Raw genomic sequence first — 18,017 nt, 5'->3', positions numbered from 1 at the left:
CTGCAAAAAAAAAAAAAAAAAAAAAAAGAAAAAGAAAAAGAAAATCAAGAATTGAATGCAGGGATCTGCAGCAATACTGGGAAGTTGGGAGTGTGGGACTGGGTTCCTGTGTTTGTATGGGCTGTTTTTTTTTTCTTTTATTACGAGAAACTTATTTGGCATGGCAGGTCGTGACAGTGCCATATGAAGCAAAACCCACATCCACAGCCGCCCTCAACTTTTCTACCCCGGGGCCACGATCCAAGGGATGACCGCAGCAATGTATATCCCAAAACTGAGATAACGCAGACGCCGGGGCATGCCTAAGGCAGCAGTCTCCCTGCTTCGTCCTGCCTGGTATTATGAGCGTTGTTTGTGCGTTGCCAGAGATGAATGGAGCACGTGACGGGAGGAAAAATGCAAATTGGACAAGGTCCCTGCCCGAAAATGCTGCAGCCCCTGATTATGGCATTACATTGCAGCCCAGGCCCAAACCAAAATGAGCCTGACTTTAGCAGATGCAGCGCGCACAGCCTGGGAGGGAAAACCCAAAGAGCTCACCGCCTAGAAAGACAGAGGATAAAGGGGAAAAGAGGCCCTGAGGTTTGGCGTCAGTGAAATAGCAGGTTAGCAGCCCATCCAGGAGCAGATTTCAATCCAAACTTTCCTTCCCAGCCCCCACTTCCCCCACGGCCTAGCTGAAAAAACAATGTCTCATTTAACAAGGTATAATTATAATGGTTAGTAATCACTGGTGGCCTCACTTGGCATTCAGATAGTATTTATTTTCAGGAACTGATTCCAGAGAGCCCCGTGAAATGGGGATGTCAGTGCGATGCAGATGAGGAAACGGAAGGCGCTCCTCTGCCTCGGGCCATGTTTGCTGAGGTCTCCGGCCGCCTCCGGTCCAGCACGCCGACCGCTGGCGGTTCAAGCCGTGGGTTACCCACGCGAGGCTCTCCCAGGGCAGAGATTTAGTTGCCCCCACTTCCACCTGTAAATCACCGGCAGGAATCGATGAATTCCCCGTCGCGCTCCCAGGTGCATCCACGCTGCTGGCGGCGAGGGCAGAAGGCCCTGTGCACCCCGCGCTGCCCGCGAGCACCGGCTCCTGCCGCTGCACAGCACCCGGGGGAGCCCTTAGCGCATCTCCTGGCTCCGACAGTCCCACCGAGGTTGGCCTAGCCGGTGATTTTCTCCAAACCTCCACAAGCAGGGATGGGAAGAAACCCCACAGCTCCCTATTCCCAGATTTATCCACCAGATTGAAGCTTGGTTGAAGTGAGAGGAGTATTGTTTTGCTTGGCGGTTTTTTGTTGTTTTTGTTTTTTTTTTAATCTAAATCATACTCGGCCTTAGATGAGACTGACGGGAAACGTTCGCAGTCTGCCTGGTCAGGCTGGTGCGCTTTATGGCAACCTCTGGCACACGGCTGTGAGAAAATCTCAGCGCAGCACTCGGTGAACCCGGCTCGGCTACGTGACATCCCCACGCAGCGCCTGCTCTGCCCGCTGCCATAACCAGGCCGAAACCGAAGCGTGGGGTGCGGGGGAAAAGAAGGCGGCTGGGGAAACCAGCCAGGGTGAGGCTGGGTGCTTTGTGGCGCCCTCGGGCTGACGTGCGGATTTGAAGGCCCCGGGGGGGGCTGCGTGCAACGTTAGCTGCGCTGAAGCCACGTGGGCAACTCTGGCATCAGGAAACAGGGACAACCTGAGCAGAAGAAGTTCTTGTGAGGCCACTAGTCACTTGAAAAGCACTCTCTGCCCAGGCGTGGGGAGGGGTGGATGGGATGCCAAAGGGCTGAAGGTTAAGGCAGGGAAGCCACTTCGTTTCACTGGAAAAGACTGCTGAGGATGCGCCCTGGGGGAACGAGAGCTCGGAAAGAGCCGAAAGGGGGATACTCGCTCGCTGCAGGTGAAGAGGACGTGTTGCAGGCGAGGGCCCGCAGGCAGAGGTTGGCAAGTCTCTCGGGACCCAGGCAGCCAGTCTGACACTCGCTAAGAAACGGTGGAGCCAGCCAGGGGACGGCCTGCTCCGAGAGCCGGACTGAGCCACGCAGCCAGCAGCAGCGCTTGGCCAGGGGCTTCCCCGCCAGACCGTCTGCCCCCACCCCGCAGGTCTGCCTGCCCGGGCTCCCGCGAGGCATTATCCGGATGCCACCCTGGGGTCCATCCAGGGTGTTTGGTCCCTCTGCCGGAGGCAGCGCTGCTAGCAGACATCCAGACATCCAGCTCCCCCCTGCGCAGACGCTGCAGCCCGGGGCGGGGGACAGGGATGCTCCCTGCGGGGCCGGACATCGGGGAGATGGGGGAAGCGGATGGCAGGGCGCCGACGCCTCTCGCTCCGGATCATGCAGCCAGCGGTGCTCCAGGCGCGTCGGGGGCTGCAGGCGCGGGGGCTTGGGGCACCCCGCCGTCCCACCGGCCTAACCGCTCCCCTGGGGTGCCCAGCCCCGGCCGAGCCTGGCCTCGACGGCAGGGAAGGAGAGCAGGCAGCCCAGCGGCACAGGCAGAGGACTATCGGGGGCCGGGGAGAGGCAGGATGCGGGCTGCGGACGAGCCGGCCGCGGGCAGGGCACAGGTTGGGACCGCCGGGGCCGGGCGGGGCGCGGGCAGGGGCCGGGCCGGAGCTGCCCACGCCCCGCGCACACGCGTGGGGGCGGCGCCGGGCGCGGCGGGGGCGGGGGCGCTTTAAAGGCGGCGGCGGCGGCGCGGCGGGGGACGGCGCTAGCGGCGGCGGCGGCGGAGGAGGCCGGCGGCGGTGGAGGAGGGAGGAGGAGGAGGAGGATGCTGAAGAGCTGCGGGAGGAAGCTGCTCCTGTCCCTCGTGGGCTCCATGTTCACCTGCCTGCTGGTGCTCATGGTGGAGCCGCCGGGGCGGCCGGGGCTGGCGCTGGGCGCGGGCGGCGGGGCGCAGCGGGCGCTGCAGAGCCTGGGGGCGGCGGGCCCCGGCCCCGGCCAGGGCCCCCCGGCGCTCCGCAGCTTCGCCGACTACTTCGGGCGGCTGAGCCGAGCCCGGCGGGAGCTGCCCGCCGCCCCGGCCAGCCCCCCGCGGCCGCCCGCCGAGGACATCTCCGCCCGCGACGTCTTCATCGCCGTGAAGACCACCAAGAAGTTCCACAAGGCGCGGCTGGAGCTGCTGCTCGACACCTGGATCTCCCGCAACCGCGACATGGTAAGGGCTGGATGTTGCCGTGGGGCAACTGAGGCACGTCCCGGGTGAGGGGGGCTCCTCGCCTCCCCGCTGGGTGGGGGCGGCTTGTGGGGCTGCTGGTGTGGTGCTGGGAGCCCCCCTCGGTCCCTTCTGTCCCCCTGCTGTCTGAGCTGCAGCATCACCCAGGAGCGTGCAGAGCTGTCGGGTCCCTGGGCTGGACCCAGCAGGTGCTGGCTGGGGCCCCCGTCGGGCCCTCTGCGGTTCATGGGGTGCTGGGGCCTGGCAAATGCCACCTCCTCTTTGTGCTCCCTGGTATTGCAGAGCCCGACTGTTGTTGTGAGGCTGTCGGGGTTGACTGGAAGCAAGCAGTGCTCCCAGAAGGGTGAAATGCAGCATTGCCTGCCTGTGGGATGAGTTTGGGAAGGGGGAGCAGAGTGATGGAAGGAGACTGCTGCCCCCCGGCTAGCTTGCACACAGTAATCCCCGAATAAACTCAGCTCTGGAGTTTTTCCATTGGCACAACTCCCATGGAAGAGATTCCCCCAAATTTCTTTCCACTGGGGAAACTGAGGCACAGCCCTGCAGTAGTGGGAGCAACCCGCTCCGCCAGGCTGGTGCCCAGAGAGGGCTGGTGCTCCCTGGGAGGTGCCCGGCTGTGGGCGCTGCCCTGGCGCGGTAGCACGAGGTGCCCTGAGGACACCCGATTTTCCACCCTGGGGGTTGGGAGAGCGTTGGGACGTGCTGCGGCTCCCGGTCGGGTGCCGGGAGCTGGGAACGGCTGGAGTGCTTGCTGGCTTTTGTGGGTCTGCTCTCGCCTCCAGCTCGCCTGGGCTGGGGGCAGTTGCAGCTAGTCTGATTCATGACTGTGCTGAAGCCCTGCACTCGGTCCCTTACGCACCCTCCAAAGTACTGAAGCAAAAAGAGAAGAGGAAAAAAAAATCCTGTTTCCTTAGGAAATGTGCCTTGCCATCTGCTCGTAGGACACTTTTTCATCATTAGACAGCTTCCCAAGTAACTCATGGTCCAGACCTTCCCATCCTTCTGTCTTCACGTGTTTCCTCCTGGGCCCTGGCTGAGCCTGGAGTCATATTTCTCGCTTGTGAACTGTTTTTTAGGAAGTCTGAAGTGGCTGGGGGGAAGGGAGGGGAGGCGATTGGGAACGGGACGGTCTGTGCCCTGGGTGACTGGTGGCTGTAGGACCGGCCGGGCACGCTCTGCTCCTCCTGCGAGCTAGCCCCGAGCACCGCTGCTTCTTGCCTGGGATCTGTCCCTTTGCTCGGGTCTCCTGGGCCTGGCAGCAGCTCTACCGTTTCCCGCCCGGTACAGTTATTTAACGGAAACCTCCTTTATGCTCTGCTGTCACTGCGAGGGGGTGGAGAGTGGGGATGATGGGGGGGGGGGGGGAATACTCTTTGAGCACCTACAGATGATCCTGGGAATGGCTGAGGTTTTTTTCTTCCTTTCCTTCCCCCTCCCTCTCTTGTGAGCTCCGGCTTTCTTCTGGGTTTTTTTTTGTTTTGTTTTGCCTCGTTTGTCCGTTCGGATTCCCAGAGACCCGAGTCTCGGCTCTCACGCTGTCCCCCTGGGCAAGCTAACAAAGCCCCTTTTCTCCCAGCGCGGAGAAAAGGCTTCGCAGCCTCTTGTGTGGCACTTTCCATGGGAACGGGGGAGCCGGAGCTGGCGGTGTCCAGGTCAGGTTGCCTAGAGATGAGGGCCGTGAAGCCAGGGGGGCCGCAGCCCGGAGAGGTGCCCGCCTGACAAGCCAAGCCGCTGAGTGACGGCTCTTGTGCAGCACTTGAGGGACAAGGAGCTCGAGAGAGCGTTAAACTCCTGCAGAGCAAAGCGAGGGCTGGGGCGGGGGGGGAGAAGAAGGAGGCAGCAGAAGAGCCCGCGCCGCTGGAAGGGGCGGTGGGATCCGGCTCCGGCCTTCCCACGCTGACCTGGCCCCCATCTCTGGGAAAGTGCCCTCCTCCCTGCAGCGCCGAGGGACCGGACAAGCTTCGGTTGCCCCCTCCCCGCGAGGGGCTGCTGATCTGTCTGCCGCAGCGGGCCGGCTCGCCTCCTGCCAAGTCCTCCTTGGCTGGCTGCTTTGGGGCACCTGGGGCTCCCCCAAACTTGGCTCCTTTTTCGCTTGTGTGTGTCCCCCACCGTGTGCAGTGCCCAGAATCGGTGCCGTGCAGGCTCTCCTCCGTTGCTTCCCCACCCCGGCGTGGCCCTGCGGCTCCTGGTTTGCCTCCTTGCCAGCTTCTCCTGGGCCCCTCCAGCCGCTTTCTGCAAGCGATGTGTGTGCTGACTGTGCTCAGGGGGTGGGGGTTGTACCAGGGCGCTGCCTGAGCTCAAACGGCTCTCTTGGTCTGAGTCAGGCTCATCTCCGCTCATCCTGTCCCGCTCTCGCTGTTTCACTAGCAGCGTTCGGGCGGCTGCGCAGCTTAGCTGGCGCGGGGGGAAGTTCCTGCTGAACGGCTGAGAATCCCCTTTGCCCGACACAACGTCTTGCTCCTTCCCCCGTTCCTCCCCTTGCATCAGATCTGGACCTTCCTCTTAGCTGTTCATTAGCCAAAGAGCAATGGGAGAAGCCAAAGAGGGAGAAGTGGTGCGTGCACTGGGAAGAAGGAGTTAAATCCAGCAGGTAACTCAAGCCTGGAGCCCTGGTAGATAGGGGGAATAGCTATTGTGTTCTTCCTTGGATATTCTTTGTTCTCCATACAATAGTCCCTGTTTCCTGTGGTCTGTCCAGTCCAAGATATTGCAATAGCCTAAGGCAACGGGCACCCCCTTCTCCTTCCTGCTTTTCTCCGCACAGCGAGGGCAAATCCTTGTTCCCTTCTAAATCTGCTCTTGCTTCCCTGTGTTGCCCAATCCAGGCTGCACAGCCTGCTACCGGAGAAGTTATGCAGTTTTCCCTGCTTGCTTTGGGAGAATTTCCAGCTGCGGTCGTCTCGGCACTTGTATCCTTGGGATGTTGGAGTGCAGTATGGGGCAAATTTGCACTTGAAAGGAAAAGAGTAGTGGGGGGGGAATGGCCATTATGCAGAAATCCTGGAAGCAAGTGAGTGCAGAGACACTGATTTACTGCTGGGTCTGGTGACTTGCAGTGACAGAGTTGCATAAGAAACGTCCGCTGTCCCCACGGCGTGGGGCACAGTCTGGAGGGCGGCCGGGCCACGTGGTGCCCGCTGCAGGGGCAGATGCCTGCGAGGGAGGGTTGGCTGCCATCCTGCCAGCACAGGGATGCGCTCGCTTCCTCAAGCGCGGCTAGATAATTGCAGGCTTTGAAGGGGGGGAGGGTGGGGGGGGAGAAAGGAAGAAGAAAAAAAAAAAAAAAAAACCTTGCTCCTGGCTTGGGAGGAATGTGTTTGCCTTCCGGAGCACACGTTCCGCTGCGGTGGCAGCTCCAAAATTTTTCTAGCACCTTGGCCAGAGTCCCTGTCCTCAGGGGTAACGGCCGGCAGCGGTGCGCCGTGCACCGACTCGCTGCGCGTGTCCTGGTTGCACTCCCGACGGCTGCAAGCGGAGCAGGAGGGGACTGGGGTGCCTGGTGCGTGCCAAACCACCTCGGCGCTCGCACGTGCCTGGGACGCCACGGCCTGCTGAGCCCTGGTCGCTTCAGCTCACGTGTGCACGAGGGTCCCTCCCTGCTCAGCATCAGGCCCCGAGGGAGGCTGCAGGTTCGGGGGGGGGGGGGCAATGTGGTTTTTGGGGGAGGAAGTGACTGCAGACATGGGTGCCGTCTGAGCACGGGGCAACTCATTGCCTGCCCCAAGCGATGCCGCTGTCCTTCGGAGGACTCGATAAAAGGCCGCGGAGTGGAAGTCTGGCGAGAGGCATGCGTGGATTGCGAGGCAGGAGGGGTGTGGGGCCCTAATTAAACAATGAGCTCATTGTTCCCGAGGAGATTATTAAAAAAAATTATAGCATTGACAATTACAGTGGAGGATTCTTCCTCTTACTGGAAAGAGGGGGAGGAAGGACCCGGCGCCTTTCACGGGGGAAGCCCCCCTTGGCCGGGCTGCCGTGCCCCGCTCCGAGCCCTGGGGCGGCCGGGCCAGCCGCGGGAAGCCACCGAGCGGGGACGGGGGCGGCACTGCGGCGCTCGCCTGCACCTACCGACACGGGCTGGGGACTTCCCCCGCCAAGGGCGGCGGGGCTGCGGCGGGCGACGGAGCCAGGCGGGAGCCTGCGCCGGCAGCGCCCGCTCCTCCTGCCTCCCCCCAGGAGCTGCTTTTGCAGCCGGGGGCCTCACGTTCCCGGCGGGAACTTCAAACCCGCTGCGGCCTGACAGCTCGGCGCGGGCTCCTCTTCGCCTCCTTCCCGTTGCACCCATCTGCCCTTGCCCAGGGGGTGACGTGGCCTTGTTGTCCTCGGGTGCCGCAGCCCCCCTCTCGCGGGTGGCCCTGGGGCGCGCCAGCCCCGGGGCAGGAGAAAGCAGGCTCTGTGCAGCCGAGGGTCGCAAGGCTCGGCCCGCCGTGCCCCGTGCGGGAGGTTCCTGGCTTTAGTGGGTTTGTTGCTGGGCAAGCTGGAGACGGAGGCGGTCATGCTGTCCGAGTGTCACCCCCCGCCCCGAAAAACCTGCCGACCCGCATTAAAACACAGCGGGAAGGGGAGGAAGGCCGAGTGCTGAGCCCCTGGCTGGTCCCGGCTCTCGGGGCCCTTTGCGCAGCGCCCCAGAGCTCGGTCGGGGCTGGGGTTTGGTCGCTGAGGAGGGGGAAGTGAGTCACGGCGAAAAGGAGAAATGAAGGGGAGGATGGGGGGAAAAAAAAAAACCCCAAACCCAAAAATAAAAAGAAGCGGGCCCTCCCCGAGGAAGGGGTGGGGGGGGGGGGTGCTGCATGGGGCTGGCTGTCCCCCCCCCGGCAGCTCCTGGCCGCCCGGAGCCACCGCGCAGGGGCCTGAGGAGCCGGGTAACTCGCGTCGCCCTGGCCCGTGTTCGTTAGTGGCAGCTATTGTTCGGGGAGGACTTGGCATCCTGTGTTTCTTTAAGTTGCAGTTTTTAGAACAATGGGGCTTCCTGCGCGCCCCGAGGCAGCGGCTCCGGGCAGGGCCCGCGTCCCCGGCGCGGAGGTCGCCGCAGGGGTGCCAAGGGGCGCTGGCGCTCCTCGGTGCTGAGGATAAGCAGGGAGAGGCGTCGGGGGTGAGGGCAAGACCCCCGGCCCCTTCCCACGGCGAAAGGGGACGGAGGGACCGGCCCCGCTGCTTTGAGGATGCTCTAAAGACCTGGCGTAAACCAACCTGGCTCAAAATAGCAGCTGGACGCCCAGCACCTAGGGCGCGCTGGCCAGGCTTTGGCTGGTGGCCGCTCTGCCTCGCAAGCGGCGAAGCCTCCTGGCTCTCGAGGGGCTCCCACCCTCGACGCTTCACCCCGCCGGCAGCCCGGAGAGGGCCAGCAAAGCCGCCGGAGCCCGAGCGTGCCCCTGCCCCTCTCCTCGCCCGCCCTGCGGCGCAGGCTCGCCGGGAGAGCGCCCCGGCTGCGCGGGACGGGCCGCTCCTCGGAGACAGCTCATCCTTGGCTTGCCCTGTTGCACACACACAGTGTTTTCTTGGCCCTCTCCTTCCCGGCCCCTTTCCTGCCCGGGGCTCGGCTGACACCTCTCCTCTCACCCCGCCGCCTTTGGAGCGCGCCAGTCCTTTCCTCTGCAGCCCGGGAGCTGCCCGGGACCCTGGGCAGGAAGGGCATATCTCATCCACAAGAAACGCAGACTAATTAATTAAAGAGAGAGAGAGAAGCTGTAATTGTTTTGGGGTTTGACTGAATTTCTTGGCTGGGTTTGGTGGCGGGGCAGGGGGGGCGGCGGGGAGCGGGGCGGCTGCGCGGGCCCCTGCGAGGCGCAGGGCTGGGCGTGCGGGTCCTGAGCGCCGGCGCGGGCTGCCCGGCCGTGGCCTCGCGTGCAGGCGGCGGCCGGGGGAAGAGGCATCTTCAGGATGAAGCCTTTTGACGCGGGCGACTCCTAAACAATTGTCCCTGTGCTCTATTTATAGCAGCTGAGCCGGAGGATTAGTTGCAGGGTTATTTTTGGAGCTGCTGAAGGCGCAGTTGCTGGACAGCGTTTCTGAGCTCATCAGAGGCGTTTTCTGTCTCGCCCGCGAGCAGCCCGTTCCCCGTCTCCGGCAGCGTTGCGTGGGGACGGACCTGGGCGCTGGGCGTCACGGGGCCGACGGCGTCTTCCGAACCGGTGCTTGCGGCAGGGGTCTCCTTGGGCATCCTTGGACGGCCTCTCCCGCCCCGGTTGGGAGCGTGCCGCCGGCCGCTGCCCAAACGTCCTCTCCTGCCGCGTGGGTGTCGCTTCGCCCCGGCTGTAAGGCAGAGAGGGTGACCGCCGCGGAGGGCGAGCCCCGACGCTGCACCCGCTCCCAGGTGCCGTCCTCGTCTGGGCGGTGGTGGTGGTGCCCTCGCCTAGCAGAGCAGCCCTAGCTGCCTCTGCCTTAGGCCGGCCCTCCCGCTTAACCAGCCCAGCTGTATGCTAATGCCCAGCGCCGGGCTTAACTCGGCTGCCTGAGTAAAGTCAGCCCCGCGCGCCGGGCTATTGTCACCGGCTCCGCAAACAAGCCACAAGACACCCGCGCGCTCCCGGCGCCGGCTGGCTGATGGGTGGCAGCGAGTTTCCAGCTCACTTGTAATCCCTCGTCCCGAGAGGCCGGTCCCCGTTTCCCTCCCCGCCGCCTCCTGCCTCCCCCCCCCACCAAGGCCCTTTTGTCTCTCCTCCTTTTGCCCTTTTGTGCACGTCTGGTTTTTAACAGCGCTTGGCAGCTGGTTGCGGTTTCTCTCCTCCGGCTTTGTTTGCTGCACGCTGACGGATGGAGGTGCCTTCCCCCCCCACGCCGGGCTCTCCTCCCGTTTCTTGTCCCCCCAGCCCGTCCCCAAACCTGGGGCCACCGGCAGGCCACCATCTCCCCCCCACCCCATCCCTGCAGGCATGTGCCAGGAATTAGCCGTGTGCGTAGAGGGCGGCAGCGCAGGTGCGCCGCGGAGCGGGAGCCGGCTGCTGCCCGGCACCAGGCGACCTTGCGCGGGGCAGCGGGTTACCTCGCTCTCGCCGGGTGGGTTGTGCAAGCGGCGTGCCCGGCTCGCTCTCCGGAGCGAGTCTGCGGTCCCTCTCCTCGGACCGTGCCGCGGCTGCGGGCAGCGTCGTCCCTTGGCTCGCCTGCCCCGCGCCGGCCCCGGGGGCTGCTGCTCCCCGCGCCCCGGCCTCGCGCTGCGGGCGGCCCTCGGCGTCTCCCCCAGCTCCCGTGCAGCCAGGGGCTTCTCCGGCTTTGCTGCCTCCTTGCCGCCGCTGCGGGGAAAAGCGAGGGGACGGAGATGCTAGAAAGCGGCTGTGGTTTGCGCCCTGGGGCGGTGCGGCCCCATCACGGGCTGGTGGTGACGGGGTGCTCCAGGTCATTGCGTCTTCCTAGAAAGAAGAAAATCCCAGTCGCAGTTACTTTACCGCCCCCAAGGAGTTATTAACCTTTTGCTGCCCTTAAGGGGAGAGCCGGCGAGTTGACCTGAGCCTCCAGCCCTCTTTCTAGAGGAAACTCCAGCTGAGCTGGGCGCCCCATCAGTCTCAGCATCACGTGGACAATGATGGTGATGCCTTCGCCTAGCAGAGCAGCCTTAGCTCTTGGATGCGTCTCCAAAATGAGCCTCACTCCTCTCCCCTTGCTCTTGTCTCCCTCCTCTGATATATCTGCACGAGCATCTTTGAATGCACCATCTGGCCGGCACAGCTTTCGGTCCTCCCCATCCCATGCCTCCCCCATGCCCATCCCCAGCCGGCTCGGGGACAGGACCCCGCCGGCCCCTGTGCTGCGTCCCCTCGTGCAGCTGCCTCGTTAGAGGGGCTCGGGTGCTGCGGTGGGTTTTAACGAGGAGGAACGAGTCACCGCCAGCACCTTGTGGGGCTGATCCGCAGGGGCTGCCCCAGCCAGTGGTGCTCAGCCGCATCCGAGAGCGAGCGTGAAGCCACCTTGGTTCTCAAAGTTGCCTCGTCTTCTCTTGCAGACGTTCATCTTCACGGACGGCGAGGATGAGGAGCTGAAGAAGCAAGCACGTGAGTCCGTGGCCCTTGCCCCTCTGCATGCACGGCCTGGCTGAGCGTGGCGGCAGGTTGGACCCCCGTAGCAAACCCAGCAGGGGCTCGGCGTGGTCTCGCCTGGCACCCGCCCCGGCCGGAAAGAGGCCCTTGGCCAGTGAGCGAGTTCACCACGTGGGGCCTGCAGCGTGTCACTTTGCACCGACGTTCAAAGAGCCCCAGTTTAGGCACAAAGCCCAGTGGTGAGGGTCTGTAAAGTAACAGTGTGCGTTTGGGTGCTGGGACCTCGTTAAAGGGCCCTTGTGGCACGGGGGACGTGGCGGGGATCTCACCATGTTATTTGGAGGCAGAATCTCTTCCCAGCAGCACTAGGAAGATCTCCGATGTGGTCCAGAGTGTCCGGCCCTAGCTGAGCCTCGGGGCAGTGCTAGGGCTGGGGCAGGAACGAGGGATAACGGTGTGATGGGAGCTCTCGGCGCCGGGCTGAGAACGAGGCCGCTTGTTTCACTGATGGTGGCTAAAGCACCCAAGAGCCCCAGCTCGGGACCTGCTCCCTTGGCAATTAGCCCATCCTCCCTCTTGCAAACCGCCGGCGGGGAGTGCAGAACGGGGTGCCTTGGCGCCCGTTCGCCCCTTGGGCAAGCTGGGCTTGCCGGGACTTCCCCGGGCAGCGTTTACCCGGCGGCGGCTCCCCTGGAGCCTCGGTCAGCTCGTCCTATTGTCCCGATGCAGACGACCGCCTTTCAGGCCGGGAAGGAGGTCCCTTTGAGCCCGGCCAGTGAATAAGAGGTGGTCGATGCTGGGAACGCGCAGCTGGATGGGGCAGGATCCCGGCGAACGCGGCCCGGCGGGAGAAGTCGGCTCGTGGGCTGCGCGTCGCCGGCGGGCGGGCGGCCGTTCCTCAGCCACGTAGCTGGGGAAAAAAAAAAAGGCTGTAGCTGAACCTTAGGTCTTCTGCTTCATCCGCGCCCCTCGTCTTAGCTCAGGGGGACCCAGACGCTTTGCCCAAAGGGACCTGCCCAAAACCCTTAGCCGAAAGAGGGATCCCCCGCCCACCTCCGGGGTTTAACCCCCTGCTCTCCCTGCAGGAAACGTCATCAACACCAACTGCTCGGCTGCCCACAGCCGCCAGGCTCTGTCCTGCAAGATGGCCGTGGAGTACGACAAGTTCATCGAGTCCGGGAAAAAGTAAGCAGCGCCCGGGGCTACCGCGGAGGGGGCCGGGCTGAGCCCAGCGGCCACGGGGCGCCGCAGCGGCCGGGTGATGCAATGCCGTTTCGGTTTGCCTGGCCCGAATTCAGCGCAGGGCTTGGCTGCTGCCCTCGGGAAATGGGGAGCGACCGCCGCGACGGGAGATGCGCCGGCCCGGCCTGGCGTAACGCGGCTCCCGCTGTCGCCCCAGGTGGTTCTGCCACGTGGACGATGACAACTACGTGAATGTCCGCACGCTGGTCAAGCTGCTCTCCAGCTACCCTCACACGCAGGACATCTACATCGGGAAGCCCAGCCTGGACCGGCCCATACAGGCCACCGAGAGGATCAGTGAAAACAAGATGGTGAGAGGGGGCCGCAGGGCAGCGTCATCCTGGGCTGGGTTGGGTCAGGCTGGGGTGCCCGGCCCAGGCGGTGGAGGCAGCGGCTGCACTCATCGCCTTTGCTTTCTCTCCCTCCCAGCATCCGGTGCATTTCTGGTTTGCCACGGGAGGAGCAGGGTTTTGTATCAGCCGGGGGCTGGCGCTGAAGATGAGCCCGTGGGCCAGGTAAGAGCATTGGCTTTGCGGTCACGTAGGGACTCTTGAAGGTGCCAGCGGGGCACAGAGGAGCCACGTCTTTGAGGCTAGACATTGAAATGTGCCCTGCTGCCTTGCTCTTATCTTGGTGACAGCCTGGGGTTTCTGCAGAGATTTGGAAACAAGCTGGGAAGGGATCCGGGTTCCTCTCGCCCTAATTGCCTCTTAACGAGAGTCGGGCTGGTCTGTGAGGGCAACTGAGCACTGGAGCAGGTTGCCCAGAGAGGTTGTGGAGTCTCCATCCTTGGAGATATTCAAAAGTCATCTGGAGAGGGTCCTGGGCAATGCTTTAGGTGACCGTGCTTGGGCAGGGGGGTTGCACTAGATGATCTCCAGAGGTCCCTTCCAACCTCAACCATTCTGTGATTCTTTGGGACTGGTGTCCCGGTCCTGGCCCAGACCCCACGAGGTGCCACATCCCTTCCGGGCTCCGGCATGCCGTTCTGCAGCTCCTCCTTGTCTCCCGCAGTGGTGGTCACTTCATGAGCACTGCGGAGAAGATCCGCCTGCCAGACGACTGCACTATCGGCTACATCATCGAGTCCGTGCTTGGGGTGAAGCTTATCAGGAGCAACCTCTTCCATTCACACCTGGAGAACCTCCACCAGGTGCCCAAGACAGAGATCCACAAGCAGGTAAACTTGCCCCGCTGCCTCGGCTCAGCAGCCCCAGGAACGGGTGCATGGGCAGCCACGACGGAGAAGAGGGCTTGGGGATGGACGGTGCTTCCGTCTCATTTTATCCCCCGTGATGCTGGCACGCAACAGACTTTGGGGGAGCCTGAGACCAAATCTGGACGACAACGTCTCAGTAGGGGTCCTGAGATCTGTTTTTTCTGGTGCTGGGGGTGAGGGAAGGACCATGCCTAGTGGCTCACAGCTGGGGATGAGGTGCCAACAGCCCCCATTGAGAGTTGCTCTCCCCCTGCCAGAGTCACCTGAAAGACCGGTGTTCAGCCTAAGCTTTGGGCTGGGTTCCCTTTGCAGTTCAAGGAAGATTCACTTCATTTACATTGAGTCACCTAAAAATTAGCCATCTCAGCTAAACTATTCATTGAAATGGTTCAAGTAAGTCAGTGGAGGGAGAAAGCCCCTTCAGGCCATGCTGAGGGGGTGAGGCCAAGGAGAAGACCCTCCTGGAGGAGCTGGTGCCTCCAAGCGACCCACCAGAGGTTGCCGGAGGGAATTTCCCAAGAAGCTCCCTCCCCCCCCCACCCAGGCCCTGATTTAACCCCTCCAGCCCCAGCAAGAGCAGCCCCTTGGCCCAGCGGTCGCGTGACCTCTTGTGCTGCTCCCCCCAGGTGACACTGAGCTACGGCATGTTTGAGAACAAGCGCAACTCCATCCACATGAAGGGAGCGTTCTCCGTCGAGGAGGATCCATCCAGGTGGGTCTGGCGGGTCTCCTACCGCCCGAGGAGGAGGACGTCGGCTCGCCGCCGAGCGGCGCGGGGCCGAGGCTGCTGCAGCGGCCGCAGCTCAGCACCACCTCTCTCCTCCGCAGGTTTCGCTCCGTGCACTGCCTGCTGTACCCGGACACGCCGTGGTGCCCCGCGAACGTCGTGTACTAGGAGACGCGTGTCCCCTCTAACCTCGTCCCAAGTTTCCCCGGTATCCGAAGGGCTTGTGGGACCTGTTGCGTGCGTGCGTGTGTGCGTGTGTGCGGCCTCCCTCGCCGCCCGGCGAAGGGAGGGTTGTGCTGTGCTAATGCACAGCGTGCGTGTACCCAAGGCTGCTGTGCGGCCCCTTGGCCCCCGGCCTGCCCGGCCGGCTGCGACCGCTTTCCGCCTCCTCCTCCTCCTCTTCCTCCTCCTCGGCCCGGGCGGCGTAGGTGGGGAGGCACAGGTCCTGAGCACTTACACATTCGGCGCAGGGGGCCGGCGCCTTGCGGCGGTGGCCGTTCGCGCGCGCGCGTGCCGGGTGCGCGGAGCGAGCCCGGCCGCTGCCCGCCTCCGCCCGACCTCAGCTTGCTTCGTCTGCCTCCTTTCGAATGTTCGTGTTTGGTGGGGTTTTTTGGTTTTGGGGTTTTTTTGTTTTTTTTTTTTTGATTTGTGTCGTGCGCCCCTGGGCTCTGACCCCGCTCCCTGTCCCGTCCCCGCGCCTCCGCTCAGCACCATGTCAGCAGCTGGGCTCCGGCTCCCTCGTCAGACGGAGGGAGGCTGGCGAGGTCCCCGTGCGCAGGGCCAGAGGGAAGGGAGGCGGCGGGGAAGGTTCCTGGCTCCGGGTCGCAGCCGAGGCCCAGCTGGATCCAGGACGCGCGGCGGTGAGGTTTGGGCTCCGAGGCCGCTGCGCCGGGGGACCGCTGCACCCAAGGGAGACGGCGCGGCGCTGGCGGCGGGGGAAGCCCGGGCTTCACGTTAGCTCCGTTTGCTGGAGCTCCCGACATCTCGCTGGAATATTTTCAGCAGCGTAAATCTATGCACTATTTATAGAGACTAATTTAAAGACTTTCTATAAATACTGGGGGTGGGGGGGGGGGTTGAGGGCTGTTCGGAGAGATGCGTATACGCGCCACGTACGTGCTGCGTGTGCGTCGTGCCGGAGCATCTCCCCTCGGTGCAGCGTCCCGGGCAGCGGGCGCCTCTCGGCCGAGCGCGGGCAGCCGTCCTGCCCCGCCACGCGGCCCGCGAGCGAAACCAGCTTGGGAAACGCTGCCCCAGAGCAATATTTTGCCGTGGGGAAAGATTTAGCCGGGTGCTGAGGTTTTTTTGGGGGGGGGGATGGTGGAGGGGAGAGCCCGGGCGCCGCGGCTGTGCAGCTCGTCCCGCGCCGCTGCTCCTGCACGGCCCCAGCGCCGGCGTCGCCCCGGCGGACGGACCCCGCCGAGGCGCTGGGTCCGGCGACGCTCCCCGAGGACGCGCGGGCAGGCGGAGCTGGACGTTTCCAACCCGAAGCTGAGTGAAAATAGCCCATAATGGGTGCGTTGTAAATATCTTATTGCGCCAGTATTTTTTTTACTGTGCCTTTTAAAAAAAAAAAAAAAGGAAAAAAGAAAAAAAAAATGTTGAGAATTATGTAGATTTTAAAATGCTTTTTATACATTTTCTGTGGATCGGAAAAAAAAAAAGAAAAGAAAAGAAAAACAACCTTCTGATAATCGGTTTAAAAAGGAATCGCAATGTCTTGTAACTGTCACTTGCTTTAATTTATGTGTTCCAGTATCTGGACTGTCACTCTGTGCTTTGTTGTTGTTGTTGTTGTTGTAACTAACTAGGATGTGTTGAAAAGCAGCAGCTGCGGGGAGGGGGCACGGGCACGGGCAGAGCGGGCCCGGGGACTCGAGCTGAGCGGTGCCGCCGCGGGCGCCCCGCGGCCGCCGGCAGCAATAAAGCAGCTTTTTGCTGACCGCAGTCACCTGGTGCCGGGCTCCGGCGTGCCTCTCTCCAGCCTCTCTTTGCACGCGAGAGAAACCAGCGATGCGCTCGTAGATGGGCCCCCCCCCGGGCAGCGCGTTTCCCTCCCGCCGGCGTTTTCTTTCCCGGTGAAGAGGGGTGGGTTTGGGGTTTTTTTGGTGTTCCCAGGCTGTCGGGGCAGGCAGGGTGGGCGCGAGCCGGTTGTTCACACCGCGCTGCGAACAGACGGCGGCAGGCGGCGGCGTGGGAAGCTCGGGGGCGCGAGAAGGGGGGGGGGGCTGGTGGGGAGGGGGTAGCGAAGTCCCCGAAGGCTGCCCAGCCCTGCACCCCCTGGTTTAAAAAAAAAAAAACAACAACAACAAAAAACCCCAACCGCAGCAGAAAACAGTCATTTTCTCCTTCCCCAGCCCCCAGCTCTCTACCCTGCCTGCCTGGTTGTTTTTTTTAATGTAGTTTTCAAGGCACACTGACTTAACAGTTTCACTCCAATTTCTCGGTTATCGGGGGGGGGTTGGCCGTGCTAAAAATACACCCTAGCAGGAAGTTAGCGTGCGCTAAAGCAGCAGCCTCCCCGGCCGCCACCGCACACGCGCCCGCGCAGCACGCAAACCTGCACCGAAACTAAAAGCCGCCCCCCCCCCCCCCAGGCCCCCCACTTCCCGGCCGTGGTGCCCGTCGCGCCTCTGGGCAGCGGTGGCCGCTAGCGCCGCGTGCTGCTGCGCCGAGCCGCCGGCCATCGCCCCCTCTTCTTCCTCCCCCCCCCTCCCAAAAAGCTCCCCAGGGAAAAGGGAGGTTGGGGGGGGGGGGTGGGGGGAGGCGAAAAGAAAGTCAGGCGGAAGCGGCACCCAAGGGGCCGGCGGCCGGCTCCGGCAGCGGCGTGGGCGCGTTTCCCGCCGCGGCGGCCCCGGCCACGTGCCGGGCGAGCGCCGGCTCCCGCACCCCAACCCGCCCCCACCCGTCGCTCCGGGCGCTACTGCCCTAATTTGTGTTTTGTTTTGTTTTGTTTTTTTGGTAAAAATCGCTGTGTGTGGTGCCGGCGTGGGCTCGCCCCCATGCTCCCCACCTTGGCAAGGCTGTTAAAGCCCAAATTCGCCCACGGCATCCATCAAGCATCACGGGGCCGAGGCCAGACCGCAGCCCTTCTGCCCTCCTCCACCGGGCGCGTAAAAACCTGGCTGGTGCCGGGCAGGGCACGAAACCTGCAGGGGTATTAAAAAATATATATATATATATACACACACACACACACACACACACACATATACATATACATACATACATACATACATGCATACATGCATACATATATATATATATAAAAAATACACCACCAGCCCTCGAGGAGCTGGGGGAGGCCTTCCCGGGCAGCACCGGCAGCAGGCAGCCCCGCCGGCGCGGCCCAGCCTCGGCCCCCATCCCGCCGCCCCAAAAGCAAACACGCACATGCATTAGCAAACAGGAGCCGCAGCTGCGCGCGGGGCCGGCTGCGCTCCTGCAGCCAAGCGGAGGGCGGCGGGGCCGGATCCTGCGTCTCAGCGGCTGCTGGAAACACTCTCCCCCCGCCCGGTGCTGGTGTCCAGGAACCGCCTGCGCCGCAGCACGGCCTCGCTCCCCATCCCGCCTTCCTCCCCTCTCCGGGGCAGACGCGTCCACCCCAGACCTCGCTGACAGGTTTCCCGGGAAGGATTTTTCTCCATCTCTTTAAAAAAAAAAAAAAAAAAAAAGGAGTGAGGAAAGGG

The 18,017-nt window shown here is 63.1% G+C and overlaps 1 protein-coding gene across 1 annotated transcript; it reads left to right on the top strand.

Annotated features, from left to right (window-relative positions):
- Window positions 1–2,714: 2,714 nt before the first annotated feature.
- LFNG (LFNG O-fucosylpeptide 3-beta-N-acetylglucosaminyltransferase) lies at window positions 2,715–16,284 on the top strand. The gene is made up of 8 exons (XM_068908737.1): window positions 2,715–3,152; window positions 11,107–11,155; window positions 12,226–12,325; window positions 12,540–12,693; window positions 12,812–12,897; window positions 13,397–13,562; window positions 14,228–14,313; window positions 14,430–16,284. Exons 1-8 carry the CDS (start codon window positions 2,766–2,768, stop codon window positions 14,494–14,496), a joined length of 1,095 nt encoding a protein of 364 aa, XP_068764838.1. The 5' UTR covers window positions 2,715–2,765; the 3' UTR covers window positions 14,497–16,284.
- The last annotated feature ends 1,733 nt before the right edge of the window (window positions 16,285–18,017 follow it).

The sequence above is a fragment of the Struthio camelus genome, chromosome 15 (assembly GCF_040807025.1).
Source record: "Struthio camelus isolate bStrCam1 chromosome 15, bStrCam1.hap1, whole genome shotgun sequence".
Taxonomy (NCBI): Eukaryota; Metazoa; Chordata; class Aves; order Struthioniformes; family Struthionidae; genus Struthio; species Struthio camelus.
Note: the sequence above shows the minus strand (reverse complement) of the source record. Positions and strands in the feature narration are given on the sequence as shown.

Coding starts and splice junctions, on each gene's coding strand:
- LFNG (XM_068908737.1), top strand. CDS start 2,766: ATGCTGAAGAGCTGCGGGAGGAAGCTGCTCCTGTCCCTCGTGGGCTCC. Junction 3,153..11,106: donor TCTCCCGCAACCGCGACATG/GTAAGGGCTGGA, acceptor CTTCTCTTGCAG/ACGTTCATCTTCACGGACGG. Junction 13,563..14,227: donor AGACAGAGATCCACAAGCAG/GTAAACTTGCCC, acceptor TGCTCCCCCCAG/GTGACACTGAGCTACGGCAT.